Source organism: Podarcis cretensis, assembly GCF_951804945.1.
Source record: "Podarcis cretensis genome assembly, chromosome: 10".
Classification (NCBI taxonomy): Eukaryota; Metazoa; Chordata; class Lepidosauria; order Squamata; family Lacertidae; genus Podarcis; species Podarcis cretensis.
This window is the reverse complement of record NC_137179.1, coordinates 6725050-6745577: the sequence shown is the minus strand read 5'-3', so window position 1 is coordinate 6745577 and position 20528 is coordinate 6725050. Positions and strand designations below refer to the sequence as shown.

The window sequence follows — 20528 nt, the reverse complement described above, 5'->3', positions numbered from 1 at the left end:
GCCACTGGTTTAATTGGTTGTGATGGACTTAGCCACTTTCAAACTGCATTGAGCTGTCCAGTCACTGCTGCAAATATATGTACACCTAGACATTCATTTCACGACTGATCTACGAAACCTGACCCCATTCATGTTCAGTGCATGGCAACTGGTATTTGTATAATGCCGGCTCTAATCCCAGGGTAGGGTTTCATGTCAGTGCAGGGAGTCTGTCCAGGATTTGTGTTGGCTTTCCAGATACAGTGGTACCTCGGGTTAAGTACTTAATTCGTTCCGGAGGTCCGTTCTTAACCTGAAACTGTTCTTAACCTGAAGCACCACTTTAGCTAATGGGGCCTCCCGCTGCTGCCGCGCCGCCGGAGCAGGATTTCTGTTCTCATCCTGAAGCAAAGTTCTTAACCCGAGGTACTATTTCTGGGTTAGCTGAGTCTGTAACCTGAAGCATCTGTAACCTGAAGCGTATGTAACCCAAGGTACCACTGTATCACAGTATTGGACTGATGGCCTGAACAGAAGGGAAGGCCAAAGATGTAGTTGAATACAATATTATTTACCGTTCCGTTGTAAGGAAAAGATACAGTGGATCTCAGTGTACATTTCACTGCTCTCTCACTCACATCTTGGAATCCCTGCCACTTGGGTTCTTTATGGGACCTTTCAGAAAGCAAGCCTGTTCCTTGCACTCCCCCTGCCTCTTATGGGTGGGCGATGGCAGAGTCTGAATGTACACAAGGATAGCTCCAGTTCCTGGGTAACCCATTTGGGCATCTGACCAGCTTTCCCTGAGCTGTTCAAAGGTTAGCCGTTCCTGATAATCAGGTATCTGAAGAAGTGTGCATGCACACGAAAGCTAATACCAAGAACAGACTTAGTTGGTCTCTAAGGTGCTACTGGACAAATTTTTTAATATATATGTGTGTGTGTGTGTGTGTGTGTGTGTGTGTGTGGTTGTATGCCGTATTTTTCACTCTATAGGACGCATCGGATGATAAGACGCAACTAGGAAACAAGAAGAAAAAAATTCTGAACCCCAGAAGCCAGAACAGCAAGAGGGATCTGGCTTCTGGGATAGCCTCTTGCTGTTCTGGCTTCGGGGACAGCCTTTGAAGCCTCCGCAGGGCAGCGGGGTGAAGGCACCCTGCTGCCCTGCGGAGGCTTTGCGCAGCCATCCCCAAGCTAGAACAGCGAGACGGAGCGCTGCACAGTGCTCCGTCTCCCTGTTCTGGCTTTGGGCTTAGCCGCACAGCCTGCATTCGCTCCATAAGACGCACAAACATTTTCCCTTACTTTTTAGAAGGGAAAAAGTGCGTCCTATAGAGCGAAAAATATGGTATATAGTGATCTACAGGGTTGAAAAACTGAAATATTGCTGGTAGACTTCTGGGTTGTGTTGGTTTCTTATTATAATAATAATAATAGTAATAATAATAGTAATAATAATAATAATTTTTTATTTATGCCCTGCCCTTTCTGGTTCAGAAAACTGGGCTCAGGGTGGCTAACAACAAATTTAAAACACTTAATTGATGCAGCAAAAAACAGCATAAAATACAGTATAAAACATGAATAACAATAAATTCAGAATTCAAAAATCAATTTAGGGGGGTAATCCATCCAATAAGCATCAGATGATCACCAGGGCTAGCTGGCTAAGTTAGTCCTGTTTGGGCCAGCGAGGAGACCAGGGGAGAATTAGCTGTGGGATCCAAGAGCAGGTAATCTTCATAAAAAGAGGAGGCGGAGGAAAGGAAGGGGAATAAAAGATCAGGCTAAGTTCAAATTGAAAGCCAGGCGGAAAAGCTGTGTCTTACAGGTGCTGCTGAAGGAAGTTCAATCCTGCAGGGCCCTGGTCTCATGGGACAGAGCATTCCACCAGGTCGGAGCCATCACTGAGAAGGCCCTGGCCGAGGATAATCTGACTTCCTTAGGGCCCGGGACCTCTAAAATATGATTATTCTTGGACCTTCAGGTCCTCTGTGGGGCAGACCAGGAGAGGCGGTCCCATAAATAGACCTTAGACCTTCTTAGACCTTAAAGTACATACCTTCCTACTGGTATGTCATAGAATCATAGAATTGTAGTGTTGGAAGAGTCATCTTATGTCAAGAGTAGCAAGCATGGCGACTTCCAGATGCTCTTGAACTGCAGCTTCCATCATCCCAATAACATAAGAAGAGTTCTGCTGGATCAGGCCAGTGGGCTCTCTAGTCCAGCACCCCGTTCTCACAGTGCCCATGGGAAGCCCGGAAGCAAAACCTGGGCACAATGGCACTCTCCCCTCCTGGAGGTTTCAGTGTGTTGTAAATCAAAGACTTTGAAATAAATCTCCTGGCTGAAAGGTAGTAGTGGGTGGGGAGAGACATCAAATACAATACATATTAAATAAATTACACAGTTTGAAAAGCCTGGCTGGAATTTCCCAGTAATTGAAAACTGCTGGGGATTTTCCAAACACCCTCAGTTTTCCAAGAGCCTTGTTGTGTTTTATTTTATATTTTATTCCCTCATAAGCATCATGCATGTGAAGAACAGAGAGCAAAGCAGTCTTAGCAGAGCAGAAAATTGCTACCATAAAACAAAACTGCATTTTTATTATTCAGAGGAGGTTTCTGTAGCTTTCGTGTGCTGCTTTTAGAATTTTCAACATGCCACTTGTTAAAACTGTATTTTATGGAAGATACTGAGCAACTTCAAATGTAAACATGACCTTGCTGTTAAAAGGAGCTTGTAACATAAGTTTTTTTTTAAAAAAAGGCCATTCAAAACATCTGGTCAGTGCCCAGAACTGACCTTTTAAGATGTGTATATTTATAAAAATTGCTGAGAAAATCAAGCCTTTGAAGTTTCAGCTTTATAGGGTCCACGTGCCTCATATGGTTCTCATTTTACACAGTTATTGAATAAGATGGTTCCTGAATCCCTTTCCCTGGAGTGTTGTTGTGGCAGGATTGGCTGGCATTTTTAGGCCTTCCCCACAGGCACTATAACATCTGAAGGACGTGGGAGAATCACACACCACTCAACATTTCACAGATGTAAATAGGGAGGGACATGCTCTGTACTTGTAAAACAAAAAAAATGCACACATACACACACATACACACACCTGCCAAATTCTAACCCTAAGCATCACTCTCTGAGTTCCCTTCTCCCATAATTCACATGGATGATGTCTCTGCTCTGATTCCTTTTGTTAATTTACTCTGCAATGTGGCCTGTTGGCTGCATCTAGCATCAGTGTGTGAAACAGTGAGTGCTGTCATGTCTTCAGTCCAAAATCTGTGTTCTTCCAGTTCATCAACACCAGTCTTTTGGCCACAGTTAGAACGTGTAGAATCCACTTTTGTTGCCCAGTTGTCAACTTCTGTTTATACCTATGGGTGTAAAATTCAAAAGAATATTTTCCACTGAATTTTTTAAAGTTTTTCTGCGTAGTCATATTCATGCAGCCAAACACATTCCCCCCAAACTTAGTACAGGAAAGTGTAAGAACATACGTTTCAAGGAGCCATTATCCTTATTATATCTCCAACAAAGAACTGCATTAGACCAGGCGTAGGCAAACTCGGCCCTCCAGATGTTTTGGGACTACAACTCCCATCATCCCTGGCCACTGGTCCTGTTAGCTAGGGATGATGGGAGTTGTAGTCCCTAAACATCTGGAGGGCCGAGTATGCCTATGCCTGCATTAGACAGTCCTTTTTTATACAAATGTAATGAAGTCCGATAAATTCTAAGTATTAATTTCTGTTGTATAAGATGAATCATGTGGCTATCTTTTCTCTGTCCTGGATTTACTGCCAATCATCTGAAGGGGGTAGATTTCTGTCTCCACCGCATTCATAATTTTATCAACCTTTGCTATGTTCATATGTAAATATATATATACACACATACACAAACACACATCCTTTACAGCCTAACACTATGCATGCTGAGATCAATAGGATTTACTCCTGTCCTGAGTAAATGTGCACTAGATTGTCCTCGAGCTCTTTAACAGTGTCATCTCCCTTCACTTGCTTATTCTGTTTTCTGTCCGGCTTATCTTTCAGTCCCTGCCACACCACGAGGACTGCTTATTTTGGAGAAGAAAACAGATTAGATTACTATTTTGTTTCCCAGGAGGAGTTTGACAAAATGGTGACCATGGTAAGGAACGAGCTGATTTGCCCTGCTTTCACTTGAGGGAAGGAGGCCTGGCAGTTCATCACAGATCACGCTAAAGGGTGAGGGTGCGGAAATCCATTGAGGCTTGAGCTATTGGAGAAAAAAACGACCTGTGGGACCGTTTGTTTAACTTGCCTGTCAAAAACATGTTGTTGTTGTTTAGTCGTTTAGTCATGTCTGACTCTGCGTGACCCCCTGGACCAGAGCACACCGGGCACTCCTGTCTTCCACTGCCTCCCGCAGTTTGGTCAAACTTATGCTGGTAGCTTCGAGAACCCTGTCCCACCATCTCGTCCTCTGCTGTCCCCTTCTCCTTGTGCCCTCCATCTTTCCCAGCATCAGGGTCTTTTCCAGGGAGTCTTCTCTTCTCATGAGGTGGCCAAAGTCTTGGAGCCTCAGCTTCAGGATCTGTCCTTCCAGTAAGCACTCAGGGCTGATTTCCTACAGAATGGAGAGGTTTGATCTTCTTGCAGTCCATGGGACTCTCAAGAGTCTCCTCCAGCACCATAATCCAAAAGCATCAATTCTTCAGCGATCAGCCTTCTTTATGGTCCAGCTCTCACTTCCATACATCACTACTGAGAAAACCATAGTTTGAACTATACGGACCTTTGTTGGCAAGGTGATGTCTCTGCTTTTTAAGATGCTGTATAGGTTTGTCATTGTTTTTCTCCCAATAAGCAGGCGTCTTTTAATTTCGTGACTGCTGTCACCATCTGCAGTAATCATGGAACCCAAGAAAGTAAAATCTCTTCCTGCCTCCATTTCTTCCCCTTCTATTTGCCAGGAGGTGATGGGACCAGTGGCCATGATCTTAGTTTTTTCGATGTTGAGCTTCATATTTTGCACTCTCCTCTTTCACCCTCATTAATAGGTTCTTTAATTCCTCCTCACTTTCTGCCATCAAGGTTGTGTCATCAGCATATCTGAGGTTGTTGATATTTCTTCCGGCAATCTTAATTCTGCCTTTCACATGATGAATTCTGCATATAAGTTAAATAAGCAGGGAGACAATATACAGCTTTGTCGTACTCCTTTCCCAATTTTGAACCAATCAGTTATTCCATATCCAGTTCTAACTGTAGCTTCTTGTCCTACATAGAGATTTCTCAGGAGACAGATGAGGTGATCAGGCACTCCCATTTCTTTAAGAACTTGCCATAGCTTGCTGTGGTCAACATGTACTGAATAGTTTTTAATCTCTCTAGCTGTTCCTTAATTGTTGAAGAGCCTCCAGCTCACTTTCAAAGGGTGCCGTTCTCTTCATTCTGTGAGAGGGTTATGCACACGAGCAACAAATCTGAGCTTTTAATCTTTCTTTTTTAATGCGTTCTGTCCTCCCAGAAAATGCTGGTTCACCTCATTGTTCAGCAGAGTAGCCTCTGGTCAAGTCGTAAAAGTGCTTCTTGCACCCAAGCCAGATGGGCTGCTGCTTGTGATCTTCATGCTCTGCTTTGTGAGGTTTCCAAGATCATGTGCCTGGCTGATGCTTAGAGCCAGTGGTGGTCAGACTGTCAGAGCCCAGAGTGTCAGACTGGGACCTGGGAGGTAAAGGTAAAGGGACCCCTGACCATACAGCTTCTGGGTCATGTGGCTAGCATGACTAAGCCGCTTCTGGCAAACCAGAGCAGCGCACGGAAACACCGTTTACCTTCCCGCCGGAGTGGTACCTATTTATCTACTTGCACTTTGATGTGCTTTCGAACTGCTAGGTTGGCAGGAGCAGGGACCGAGCAACGGGAGCTCACCCCGTCGCGGGGATTCGAACCGCCAACCTTCTGATCGGCAAGTCCTAGGCTCTGTGGTTTAACCCACAGTGCCACCCGCGTCCCAGGGCCTGGGAGACCAGAGTTCAAATCCCCACATAGCCATGGAGCTCACTGAGTAACCTTGGTTCAGTCACTCAGCCTCTCAGCCTAACCTACCTCACAGTAGGTTGTTGTGATAAAATGAGGAAGGGGGAGAGCCATTCTCTCTACCTTGAGCTGCTTGGAGGAAAAGGTGCCGTATGAATGCAATAACTAAATAAAATAAAACAAATAAACTGAATGCTGGACTTGAGAGCCTGACCTGACATGGCATTCTTTTTCTGTGATCCCAGCCGAAGGGAATTTTGCCTTTGCACTGTGCGGGTCTCATATAGTGCGTCTTGAAAAAGTGCTGGAGGAAGGAGCACAAATGGGCCGTCTTTTATGGCACTCCTAGGGTAGCGTGCGAAGGGGAAATTCATGTGACTTCCCTGTGGAGAAATGCCCGTAGGCTGAGCTGACACATCTCGTCGCCACAGGAGAGCTTCTCTTGCGTGGGGAGCACCCAGATGGACTGTTTATTGAGCAAGCCTGCTGATATGCTTGCACGAAACTTGGGACGAGGTTATACAACTTTGCCTCTTCCATGAGCATCTGTCCCCATCTGTTCGCATAGACTTTGCATGGCACTGCCAGCTAGCTGTTGTCACTCTGCACGTTTCCCAGAAGTGCAGTTTTCCATCACTTTTCTTGTCTGGCTTTTTGTGGTTAGAAGACTGGTGGGATAACTGGGGTAGAAGAGTCTTCATCAACCTGACACCCTCTGGGTATTTTTGGACTGCAACTCCCATCATCCCCACCTGGGCTGAATTAGAAAGCCCGACGCAATTATCCTATTTTTGTGTGTGCCAATAACCAGTGCTTCCTCCTAACATGCAAATCCAACCTTAGTGTCCCAGATGGGCTGGAACTTCTGTCAATGAAATTAACAACAACATCACTTTAGTATTTATCAAGTGCATTGCAATGTTCACAGCATGACCAATACTGCCTTGCTGTTTTAAGAAGCAGGAGATAAATTCAGGGGTACGTCGGAATTGCTTCTCCCATATTTATTTCGGTCCTCCCATTGCTATAACCCATCCTGGGACCTGCTGGAGAAGAAGATAAATACTTTGATGGTGGGGTCTTCTGGTTCATAGTTCCATCTCTCACCCACCCTTTTGCACAAGCTCCTAGTCAGCACATGCGTCAACCCTACATTTCCTGCCTACAGCAGGAGAGATCAAGCTGCCATGTATCTGAGGTGAGGAGCGGCATATCAGAGTATTAGATTCTGGGATCTAGATTATAGTTTCTGGCGAGAGCTTTCCCCTTGTTCTTTCTTGTTGCCCAGGCTTCATTCTTTTCATTCCAGGGGAAATTCATTGCAACTTTTAAGTACAGCGGCTTCTACTACGGAATGGGCCGGGACACAATCGAGTCCATCGCTAGGGAGGGACTTGCAACCTGCATTCATATGGAAATAGAGGTAACGATGGGGATGGAAGCGCCTTAAGCCATAGCAAAGTCCGTGTAATTACCGTATTTTTCCATGTATAACATGCCCCCATGTATAAGACGACCCCTAATTTTTGGGACCACAACTAAATTTTTTTTAGGGGGATTGCCCAAAGTTATTGAGCTTTTTAGGGGGGGGTCACCACCATCAGTTGCTCTACAGCAAATTGCACGCATCACCGCAGCCAACAATCCAACAATCGTCTGCACGCTCGCCACCAAAAGCCCATCTGTGAACTCGATGAAACCACTTGTCAATACAGCATATCAGCGTCCAATTACCACAGCCAATCGTCAGCAGGCCTTGCCGCAGCAACCAATCACATGCCCAATCGCCGCTGGCAATCTCCTGCTGACTGCTGACACCAATCGCCCGTTCCCCCCTCTGCTGTCCGTGTATAAGATGACCCACAATTTTTGCCTATTATTTTTAAGGAAAAACTATTGTCTTATACATGGAAAAATACAGTATGTTTTTATCATAAACCAAGAGCTGGGCCTCTGTCAAGCGCTAGATCCAAAGCTGTGGTTCATTGAATCAAAGAATGGTAGAGTTATATAATAAGTTAATTGTTAGTTACATAATCAATAACTGTTATATAATCAATAGCTAAGTTATTAATTAGATGCTTTTTTTCCAGAAACATGAACTCAAAGCAAGAACCTCATTTGAGCTGAAACAATTTGCCTACTCCTTGCTTCACTGCCCCACTAAAGAGGTTTAAGATCCACTTAACAAATGAATATTACTTATTTGTGCAGCCGAAGGCATTGAAAAAAAAAGACAAGATACATAAATCAGAATAAAATACATTACACAGTTAATTATTAAAGCCAGGCATTCTGTAGGATAAGAGTGCTCCCCTGAACAATTTAACCTAGCATTCCACAATATTTTCACCTTAAAATTGTTTCTCCAAAACAGGCCGTTTTTTCAGAGGTGTACGGGGACCTGTCCTCTAATAAGAAGTTAATCAGATGCCCGATCAGTCTCTCAACTGAGAGATGCCCACAATCCAGACTGCTGGCTCTGCACCTAAAATTAGGAGAATCCAGTCTTGACAGTAGAGTTATACCTTGGTTCTAGAATGGAATCCATTCCGGAAGTCCGTTCGACTTCTGAAAATATTTGCAAACCGAGACGCGGCTTCTGATTGGCTGCAGGAGCTTCCTGCATTCAATCGGAAGTAGCGTCGGAAGTTTGGCTTCCAAAAAACGTTTGCAAACCAGAACACTCACTTCCGGGGTTGCGGCATTCGGGAGCCAAAACGTTCAAGTCACAAGGCGTTTGAGGACCAAGGTACGACTCTATTGGTTAAACAGTCCTTACAGCCTTTGCGTCAATCTGGGGTACTGTGTGTGATTTAACAACTTCAGCCAAGGCCTGTGAAGCCTTGAAGTGAATGATAACCGAGTACCTCTGTTTTTTAAAGGGTGTTAGAAGCTTGAAGAATTCCTACTTCCAACCTCGGTACATCCTACTGATCCCAGTGAACAAAGAGAGATACGGGGGTCAGCTGCGACGGATGGGGCTGTTCAGTAGGGCAGAGATCGAAGAAGCAGTCCGCAGGGTGGGCATGTACATTCAACTGAACCAGGACTTCCCAGGGTTCTTTGACGCAGTCATCAACGTGGGTGAGTCCATCACTTTGGAACCCGAGTCTCCTCTACTGGCAAGGTAGCGCTGCAGTCGTCCTGGGAAGGCAGTCAAATGGAAGAAGCAGAGTTTGCGCAGTCCATCCAAACTATCATAGCAAGCACTCCTAACTCGCCTAACTAACAGCACCGAGGGCCTTCTGATGGTTCCCTCACTGCGAGAAGCCAAGTTACAGGGAACCAGGCAGAGGGCCTTCTCGGTAGTGGCACCTGTCCTGTGGAACGCCCTCCCACCAGATGTCAAACAGAACAACAACTACCAGACTTTTAGAAGACATCTGAAGACAGCTCAGTTTAGGGAAGCTTTTAATGTTTGATGTATTACAGTATTTTAATAATTTTTTGGAAGCCGCCCAGAGTGGCTGGGGAAGCCCAGCCAGATGGGTGGGGTATAAATAATAAATAATAAATTATTATTATTTTTATTATAATTCCTAACTTTCCCATCCTGCACGAGATTGCCAAGACATGCGCCAGCATCCATGTGATTGGGGGGGGGGGGACAAGACAAATTGCCTGAACATTCATTCTCTGTATCTGGGGGGTATCTCTGTATCTGGGGGGTGGGGGAGAAGTTATCAGAGTAGCTGGTGACCACAACACTCAGTCAAAAATCCAGATGTGCCCACAGGCCTAAAGAAATTGCATGATCTCTGCCATAGGCAATACTTCTTCTCTCTCTCTTGTATTTAATATTGCATTGCTTTTGCTAAAAAGTTCAACCTTTTTAACACAACAAATATCAGCATTTTTCATGGATCTTGATAGACAGACATGGTTTCAATTCTGTTAGTGTTTAATTACTTTTTAATGACTATCTTTTTATGTTTTTAGTTTGTTTTTCTATTGTATCTGCGTTTTGTATTTTTATCTGTAATTTGCCTTGAGTCTCAATTTGGGAGAAAGGTGGAATATAAATGAATAAATGTAATAATGATGAAGCGTCATAGCCTTGGAAGAACAAAATTGCAAAGTTACAGCACAGCTCCAAAGGGATAAATAATTTACTCCTACATATAATTCCCTTTTCAAATAATATACAAAGAATAAAAGTATTGTCCATCTGTGAGTTCCATAATTACTGAGAATAAAGATTCTATAAAGTCGTAGATGAGCCAGACGTTTGCATATACTGGTGGTGCCAAGTGACTTGGGCACCTTAATAAAAGAAATAATATATAATATAAGAAATAATACCATGCCATTTAGCAAATAAATGTGGTCATGCAAATTCTGCCCTTTAGCTACTTTTAGTTTATGAGACACCTTTTCAAGGAGGGCAATTTGCCACATTCTAGAATGCCAGCAATCCAAATTGTCAGGACTGAAGGTGTTCCAGGATTTGGCCGTGTTAATTCTTTGCTTTCTCTCCATATGTGTATCCCTTCACGTTCAGACGATTTTGACGAAGCATTCACCAGTCTGAGCAAACTCATTGAGGAGTTCCTGGGGATAAAACAGCCGTCGGAAACCGAGGTCAGAGTTTCTGCATTGGACACCAATCTCCTTTCAGGTATGGCATTGCAGATCCCCCCAGGTGTAGCCTAACAGTTGTGTTGCTTCCGGGAAGCAGAATGGGAATTTGCCACAGATAGCTTGTTCCACGGAAACATTTGCACTCAAGGAGGTCCTGTGCTAGGCTTGCCAGCTATTTGGCTTTGAAGTTGGCATTTTTACAGCATTATGCCCCTCTGATCGGTTTCATGCCCAGGTATTCTGGGCTATCAATCTAGAAATGTTACCTCTCTTCTGGGTGCTTGTGTATCAAGTCCATTTGCGCAAAATTGAGCTCACCCATTTCTAGAGCACTTTTCTCGTCCAATGCCTGTTTGATCTCATTCTCCATCTCAGAATGCATTTTGTTCAGCACTAAATTGTTCTTCTCACCTGAGATCCCCACCCACAACCACTCTGTGGAGGAGTCTGCCTCTTGAGGATTTTTATCTTACTAGACTCCAGATCCTCTTTGACATACAGATGGACACCACCTAGACCTGGTCCTTCCTACAGAATTTGTATCAATTTGTTCTCTCCATCCCACCAGGTTTCCATTAGGCTTGCTATAGCTTGTTCTGAGACCAAGCATTCCAGCTTGCCCATTTTGGCTCATAGACTCCCGGCATCAGCATCAAAACACCTGTACATGAGGAGTATGTCTCCAACCTGTCTTTGCTGCATGTGTTTTGCCCTGTGGCACTTGGCCTCTCTGAATAGCTGTCATATGCCCCTGCTATCCTTGTCTCAATGCTTGTAATCATGAACCTGCTGGCTCCCTGACCCCCACACATCCGATTGAAAGCTGTTCTGCCACCTCTTTTAATTTAACCTGCCAAGTGCTCAGCAGAAAGTCACCTTCAACAGAGGCCTTTGGGCATGTGAGCCAAAAGTTCACAAAACGTGAAAGGCTTTCTTTCTTTCTTTCTTTCTTTCTTTCTTTCTTTCTTTCTTTCTTTCTTTCTTTCTTTCCTCCTTGGTGGCTGCAATGATTAAGGAGGGCAGAGGAGTTAAAAAGGAGCCCTCCTCCCCCTTATCATTTTATGCTGTGCCATAAACCATCTGATATTCCTTGCAGGAGCTCTTAATGGCCTCTAATGTCTTTGCCGTCCTGTCAATTTGCATTTCTTCGTCAGCCACAGCAACTTCATTATGAGCGCTGAGTTTGGGCAATTCCACCATCCATAAAAGTAACTTTGAAATTTACTACGCTCCATTAAATTCATTTAGAGTTTCATTTGTAGGTGTTCCGAATTAAAGTAATGATCCTATTTTGGGGGAGAGATTGCTCTTTCCTTATGGTTGAGGGGAAACTGTTTGTTTGTTTGTTTAGGAAGGAGGGGGCGAAATCTTGCCTCAAGGTTGACTCTTTAGTATGAACATTTGCAGTAAGATCGTAATAGGGGGAGATTGGATGTTTGATATAATGGGAAGCTATTAAAAATCTTCTTCTTCTAATGAACAGACATCCGTGAGCTTTTGCTAATGGACAGAGAGCAAAGAGGCAGCTGTGGGTGGAAGTGGCATTCAAGCAGAGTGATGGAGGTGCTATAATTGTTCCCCTTGGCCAGCTCCAGCCCAAAACATATTTTGTGTCTGGAACAACAATCCTAAATGATGTTCAGAAATGCCATTTTCCTGCGCAAGGCCCATTCACACATTTATTCACAGTCCCTGGTCTTTTTAATAGGGCTTTCGCCGAAAACCTTGTGGGCCCACGGAGAGCTTTCTGGGGCCCAGGAAGTCAAGAAGGCCTGAGCTAAGCTTAAAACCCATTCCCATGAGGGGGAAAACCCAGTAGATAAACCTTGAGGGTGTTTATGAAAACCTACTTCCAGTGTCCAGATTCTGCATTCTACGCTGAACTTCATTAGCCATTTTAGAACGGAGCAAGCAACGTTCTTAACCCTGGGCTCAGCATCCCTTCTCAATTTCTTGGAGGGAAGGAGAGAGAGAGAGAGAAATGTTGTCTAGTTTAGGTGGGGGCCCTGGGACCCTCCAGGTGTCGCTGGACTACAACTCCCATCAACCCTGGCTGCAGTGGCTGATGGGCCCCGCAGTCCCGTAGCAACTGAAGGGCCACAGACCCCCACCTTCCCTGCTGCAGGGGGATTCTAGAACAGGCTGACAGGCCCGGAGGTGGGTGTCGTCTTCGGTGACGTGCTTTCTCAAGAATGGCAAGTCCCAGAACTCCTTAATTCCCGCTGGCCTTTCTGCTGATTTCGTTTGCTGGGCTAAGTGAGCTGCCCTTCTCTTTCTCAGTTCCAAACGAGATGCTCACAGTGCCTCCGAAAACAGCCTCCGTCAAAGGAACTGATGGGGTAGCGCCATCGCCCACCCCCAGTGAGTTTTTGGACTCATCGGCCAAAAATTACTCTGCCGTCATATCGGCCAGACTTTCAGCAGAGAAAACACCAGTGGTAAGTGTGTGTGTGTGTGTGTGTGTGTGTGTGTGTGAGAGAGAGAGAGAGAGAGAGAGAGACTATGATTAAAGGTAAAGGTAAAGGGACCCCTGACCATTAGGTCCAGTCGTGACCGACTCTGGGGTTGCGGCGCTCATCTCGCTTTATTGGCCGAGGGAGCCGGCGTACAGCTTCCGGGTCATGTGGTCAGCATGATTAAGCCACTTCTGGCGAACCAGAGCAGCACACGGCAACGCCGTTTACCTTCCCGCCGGAGCGGTACCTATCTATCTACTTGCACTTTGATGTGCTTTCAAACTGCTAGGTTGGCAGGAGCAGGGACCGGGCAATGGGAGCTCACCCCGTCATTGCGGGGATTCGAACTGCTGACCTTCTGATTGGCAAGTGGTTTAACCCACAGCGCCACCCGCATCCCTTATGATTAATCATATCCAAAGTCTTTCTTACACCAAGGGTTCCCTACATGATCATTACAAGCAGCTGATTCTGCTTGTGTTGCAGCCCATGGAAGTGGCAATCAGCAGCCACAGGAGAGAGGGACTTTTCTGCTGCATCTCTAAATTCTCCCTGAGCTTTGGCAAGTGCCAACACTGATGATGCTCAGGTGTCTTTTAAAAGGCCTAAAGGTCCGCTCCCAGACCTTTAGATCTCACTATATTAGAATTTTATATCTGTCCTATTTGAGAGAGAAAAAACTATAGCCAAACGAAATCGTGAGCAGGATTTGAATAAGAGACAAGGGAAGGAGAATAAATAAATGATTGTAATATAAGTTATAATACAATAGAAAATAAATGGTAGCTATGGCAGCAGATTAAGGAATACAACAGGAACATCCCGGACATAAGGATGGGAAGCCAAAATGTAAGGAATTATTATATCGAAAGTGAATTGAATGGTGTCAAATTATAAAAAATGAATAAAAATTTATTTTAAAAATGAATTTTAACTCTGCCTCAGTTTTCCCCTTTAAAATTCCCTTCCTGTATTTTAATATTTCAATATGTGGTTTAATGTTTTTTGTGCACGTGGCTTTAACTACACACAGTGCGAAGGAGTACCACGCCTGCTATCTGCCCTGAATCCGCTGACATTCAGTCTTCCCCCCTCTAGTTAAAAGGATCAAGTAAAAAAAGTGATGGTAAAAAACATCAACTCTGTCTCGGACTTAGAGAGCCACAGCCCACCAGAGTAGTCAGTGTTGAGCTACAAGGATAAATGACCCATTATTTGCCAGCTTCCTATATATTCCTATGCAACTAATCCTCCCCGTATCACAGCCGGAAGGAGATGGAAATCCAATGGAAGCTGTTTTTTTAAAAACACACACACAAACACACACACTGAGGTTCTAGAATGATGGTATGTAATAATGCTGAATCTGAGCTCAGCAAGCATGGCAGCTATGGAATTATTATCACCATGCCTTATTGCTAAGAAGATTTGTTCCCTGGTTTTCTGGGGTTCGAGTTCCAGATGGAGAAGAGAAGCCGGAAACCGATCCGTTACCCACCAATTAGCAAAAGGCTTTCGTTTCTCTGGCGGGAGGTAGGGATAGGGAGGGCAACTGCCCTCCACCCCTTACCCATGCCTTGAACATAATAATTATAATAATAATTTATGATTGATACGCTGCCAATCTGACCAGGTTACCCCATCCGCTCTGGGCGGCTTCCAACAAATTAAAACAACAGTAGGTCATAAAAACTTCCCGATACAGGGCTGCCTTCAGATCTCTTCTAAAATTTGTGTGCTTGTTTATCTCCTTGGCATCTGATGGGAGGGTGTTCCACAGGGAGGGCACAACTACCAAGAAGGCCCTGTGCCTGGTTCCCTGCAACTTCACTTCTCACAGTGAGAGGACCAGAGGGTCCTCAGAGCAACAACAGCATCAAACATTAAGCAATCAAACATTGTGATTAGCACTGCCAAAAATGACAGCCTAGAAATATTTTTTAAATAACTAAATACAGTGGTGCCCCGCAAGACGAACACCTCGCAAGACGGAAAACCCGCTAGACGAAAGGGTTTTCAGTTTTGGAGGTGCTTCGCAAAACGAATTTCCTATGGGCTTGCTTCGCAAGACGAAAATGTCTTGCGAGTTCCTGCGGGGTTTTTTTCCTCCCCCCCCCTTTTTCTAAGCCGCTACGCCGCTTATCTGCTTAGCCGATAAGCCGATAAGCCGCTAAAAGCCGCTAATAGCGCTAATCCGCTAAGCCGTCAATGGGCTTGCTTCGCAAGACGAAAAAACCGCTAGACGAAGAGACTCGCGGAACGGATTAATTTCGTCTTGCGAGGCACCACTGTATTCAATAAATAAATAAATCCCTCCACACAGAAAATTAGGTGTTAGAGAGCAGGGCTGCTGGTTAGCCATCTCTCTGATAACCTAGGTTTCTGTGTTCAAGGATTGATTTTGTGTGAGCCCCCTCTCACCCAGAAACAGGTCTTGCCTCCTTGCTCTCTCTCTCTGGTTTTAGGCAGAGAGGGGCTTCTCTGCTGTTTCACAGCCCCTCCAAAGTTTTATTCTAACAAGTTACCTGTGATTCCTGCACGGCAGGGGGTTGGACTAGATAACCCTTGGAGGTACCTCTACAATTGTACAATTCTAAGTTGGTTGTGCTTCTTGTGGTGTAGTGGTTGAGAGCGGTAGTCTCGTAATCTGGTGAACTGGGTTCGCTTCCCTGCTCCTCCACATGCAGCTGCTGGGTGACCTTGGGCCAGTCACACTTCTCTGAAGTCTCTCAGCCCCACTCACCTCACAGACTGTTTGTTGTGGGGGAGGAAGGGAAAGGAGAATGTTAGCCGCTTTGAGACTCCTTAAAGGGAGTGAAAGGCAGGATATCAAATCCAAACTCTTCTTCTTCTTCTTTTTCAGGAGGAGGCTTCTCTTCAGAGGCGGCAGCAGGCAGCCAAGCAGGGACTGACAGGGAAGGCTGTGAGTTCCTATAGCCAGCTGTTTCAGAGGTAAGGAAAGGCATGTGAAGGGGCTGCAATGAGCTGAATTGGGAAGGAGGCTTCTTCCGTGATCCCAGAGCTCTAAGAAACCAGGAAGTGAAGTATTTATGCTCATTGACTGGGGAGCTTGGCAGCCACACACCCCAAGCCACGCTCTGCACTATGAGTTCCCGACCACTTTCGTCGGAGGTGCTGAAGTCTTGATCCCTCCGAGATTTTTGCAGGCAACAAACTGCTTGTTTTCCAGATATGTTTCAGAACACATGAAGGACAAAACTTGTGATGGGATTTGATTTCAGAAATAGCAACAACAACAATTATCAATAATAGCAATTATATTAACAACAACAACAATTAATTTGTACCCCACCCATATGATTGGGTTGCCCCAACCACTCTCTCTGTTGGATTCTAATGCAGAGGAGTCGCCCTCGTCGGTCTGTTTTCTCATTTTTACATTTCTTGCTTGGGAAGAGGGCTACATCAGGAGGGATGGAGGACAAATTCATTTTCATTTTCATGAGAAACTATCTGATCTGCACTTTCCAAATGCAATAGGTGAACCAACACACAGCCTCCCTTCAAAATGTGCACTTATCCGAATTCTGCAATGCCGTTCTCCAGTAAAACAATATGTACAAAAATACATATATTAGTGAAGCTAACACACACACACACATATTATGGGGAACTGCTTGCCAAAATCTGTATATTAGAGAAAACGACAACTAAAAATGGGTGTGTTGAAAGAAATTTGCACTAAACTGCTGACAAGTTTTCATGAATAATATTTTTTTTAAAAAAATCACAAATTGCCACAGGAATGTGGAGAACTGAATTTAGGACTGGCAAAATAATAATAGTAATAGTAATAATAGTAATAATAGTAATAATAATAATAATAATAATAATAATAATAATAATAATTTATTATTTATACCCTCTGCCTGGTTCCTGTAACTTGGCTTCTCGCAGTGAGGGAACCGCCAGAAGGCCCTCAGAGCTGGACCTCAGTGTCCGGGTAGAACGATGGGGGTGGAGACACTCCTTAAGACTGGCAAAATAGGAAACAGAGAAACCAAAACTGACTCAGCCATCCATTCCTGGCTTTGTGCTGGGGGAGTGGGGAGGAACCAACTCCAGGAAGTGCTGCAGGAGAGGGACACCTCAACCATTAGGCAGAGTGAGGTAGCCGCTATTTAGGTTCTCATTGCTAGGTAGGGAGAGATGCACTTCTGGGATTTTCAGATGCCCAAATAACTTAGCTGCCCTGGTACTGTACACTTTACCGTGATGATGGCCATGGGGCGCTATGTGCTGCTCTGCCCCAGCAGCAAAGCATCTTTGCCCTTCTGTGCCGTTAACCTGACTTACACCTGTTGCCAAATTCAGCTTCCTTTTGGTGCAAAACCTAGCAGGCACGAAATACAGCCAGCTTTGGATGAGCTCTCTCATTCAGAAAAGCTGCTCTTGCTTTGAATTTGTTTTCCCTGAGACTTTGGTTGATTGGAGCACTCTTTGTGAACGTTGGGGGTCAGTAATACTAAGTAATACCAGCTGGCTTTAAAGGGGGACTGGTCAAATTCACAGGTGGTTGATGGAGTCAATAATGGACATAGGCTGTGACAACTACCTGGAATCTCCTATGTTCAGAGAAGCATCAGTTGTTAGGGAGCAGCAGCAGCAGAGGGCGATTGCCTTTGCATCCATTCCCGCTTGTGGGCTTCCTGGAGACACCTGGCTGGTTACTGTAAGCCGGACTCTGAGCTGGGGGGAAACTTTGGCCTGATCGACCAAGGCTCTTTGTACATTCGTATGAGTGACTGCAGCAGCGGCAAAGCATTCCCTATGGACAGCCACGCAGCCCTACCAGCTTGCCTAGCACCATGGAGAAGCACAAACTGTTGTCTTTGGATAAACAGCTATTCATCTCCCTTGTGACCGCCTTGAAATAATCTGCCTGCTAAAGAAAAGAGCACAGGGGTTTCTGCGAATCTGTTCTGTGTGCGGTGCCAGTGGAGCTCTGCATTCTCCCCCATATCCTTTTCTCCTTTGGAAATCCTCTAGCTCCAGGCATGAGCAAGGGACAGTGTTTTCCAGGTGTGAGTACAGGTGTCCTTGCATACCTGCTCAGTCATGTCGCTAATATAATCTGAGCACACCGTAGCATTCGCTTGTATTCTAAGCTGCCGTAGAGAAGGGTGGGATATAAGCAAATACCCCAACTACAACTACAACAACATGGCCCCAGTGTGCCTTTTCAAAGCAGGGAACTCAGTTTGACGCAATTTAGTTAAAATAATTTGAGCCAAGGCATCTTTGGGGCAATTGGAATAGTAAATTATTGACGTGCCTATGATGTTGTTGTTGTTGTTTAGTCGTTTAGTCGTGTCCGACTCTTCGTGACCCCCTGGACCAGAGCACGCCAGGCACTCCTGTCTTCCACTGCCTCCCGCAGTTTGGTCAGGCTCATGTTCGTAGCTTCGAGAACACTGTCCCACCATCTCGTCCTCTGCCGTCCCCTTCTCCTTGTGCCCTCCATCTTTCCCAACATCAGGGTCTTTTCCAGGGAGTCTTCTCTTCTCATGAGGTGGCCAAAGTATTGGAGCCTCAGCTTCAGGATCTGTCCTTCCATGGAGCACTCAGGGCTGATTTCCTTAAGAATGGATACGTTTGATCTTCTTGCAGTCCATGGGACTCTCAAGAGTCTCCTCCAGCACCATAATTCAAAAGAATCAATTCTTCGGCGATCAGCCTTCTTTATATATATATCTATAACAGTGCCTATAGCACTATTCAAACTGTCCATAGAAATAGCATTATTTGTCAGCTTAATGTATTTGCTAGTAATTATTTCTTTCTCCTATGGAAAGATGCTTCCCACAAGCATCTGGTTGGCCTCTTTGATGGGTGTAATGGTTCTAGGGGTTGCTCGTGCGTAAGTCATCGCCACACCTGGCTGAGTTACCTGGGTGAACCCTTTCTGTCCGGACAGCCACTCACCCGTGGCTGTCTCAATCGCTGGCAGAATCCGTCAGTGGGCATTTCTTGAACTTCTTCCAGCAAAGAAGCTCTTTGACGCCTAGTCTCCGCCTACTCTCCCTGCGTGGAAGCCTTCTGCGCAGGGAGGGTGTGGGCAGCGGAGGACCCGTGCTCTCCCCTCTGGTCTCCGGTGAGGAGTCATGGAGCCACCTCGCCGATTCCCCCATCTGCCCCCCTTCTCCACTGGTGCTACGCTAATTTCCCTCCCCAAAAGATGGGCTGCTTCTCTCCCTCCTGGGACGCACTCAGTAATCCCTCTGGAGCCCTCCCTCTCCCTCTGGCTCCGATGGCAGTTCCCTGACAATGGGCCACTAGCCTGATCCAATGGGCTTGTATTCTTATATTCTTACATTTAAAATCCATCCTCTGGACGGATGTTTGTGTCACCAACATGGCCCTGTAATGTTTTGCCTCCATGCAGGGCAGTGATGGGGAAGCTGAGCCCCCCTGGATGATGCTGGACTCCCATCAGCCCCAGCCAACATCACCAGTAATCAAGGAGGAGGAATCCAGCGGCATTCAGAGGGTCACAGATTCCCCATTCATGATGTTGTTGGCATCTGTCTGTCTCAAAAGACAATGGAGTGCGCCTCTAAGGGTGAAGTCAAACTGCTGCATTAGCAGCACCAAAGTGACCCCCCTGGGGCGCTAGCCTGGGCAGTATGTCTGGAGGTCCTGGGCCTTCCAGACAAGACCCCCTGCTTTGCCTTGCTGTTGTGGTCTAAAGGAAGGCGGAGAGAGGTGTTTGGCACCAGCTTGGCTGCAGCAGTTGCCAGAAGGAGATGTACAAGGCACCATCCAACCGTCTTAGGGATTCGACTCCAGATTTGTGTAGGGTTTGCTCCTTAGCCTTTTCTTCTCCCGAGGATGTCCCGCAAGGCAGCAGAGGCTTCCTTCTCCTAGATGGGCTACCTTCCATGTGGACGAGCCCTATGTAAGGGTTCAGAAAAATCACTGTTTGGAAAGAAGATGGCCGTGCTACCCAACTGATAGGAATGATGAAAACTGCTCTTGCAGAAAAGCTTGGAGAGGCATAGAGCACCCATGATAAGTCCTGAGGATGCCACACTGCAGCTCCTCCATAGGCCCCCTCCACCCACTGCAGAAAATGAAATTATCTAGTAAACCCCAATGCTCTGTTCTCCCAACAAAAGGGAAACCAGACAGAGGGCCTTCTCAGTAGTGGCGCCCGCCCTGTGGAACGCCCTCCCTTCAGATGTGAAGGAAATAAGTAGCTATCATCTTTAAAAGACATTCTGAAGGCAGCCCTGTTTAGGGAAGTTTTTAATATTTAATGCTGTATTGTTTTTAGCACTCAACTGGAAGCCGCCCAGAGTGGCTGGGGAAACTCAGCCAGATGGGCGGGGTATAAATAATAAATTATTATTATTATTAGTAGTAGTAGTAGTAGTCAGGCTAAACGTGTCCAGACTATTTGATCTCTTTAGCGGTCTTTCCCCCCTGCAGAATCCAATAT

At 45.5% G+C, this 20528-nt stretch overlaps 1 protein-coding gene across 2 annotated transcripts in view; it reads left to right on the top strand.

Annotated features, from left to right (window-relative positions):
- The window catches only part of LRGUK (leucine rich repeats and guanylate kinase domain containing), a 55647-nt gene that overhangs the window by 30585 nt on the left and 4534 nt on the right, over positions 1-20528 (top strand). For both annotated transcript variants that reach the window (XM_079992372.1, XM_079992371.1), the window contains exons 12-17: positions 4056-4152; positions 7336-7449; positions 8912-9113; positions 10531-10647; positions 12891-13048; positions 15930-16018. In XM_079992372.1, the coding sequence (XP_079848498.1) occupies positions 4056-4152; positions 7336-7449; positions 8912-9113; positions 10531-10647; positions 12891-13048; positions 15930-16018 (777 nt within the window). The remainder of the gene's footprint in view (positions 1-4055; positions 4153-7335; positions 7450-8911; positions 9114-10530; positions 10648-12890; positions 13049-15929; positions 16019-20528) is intronic.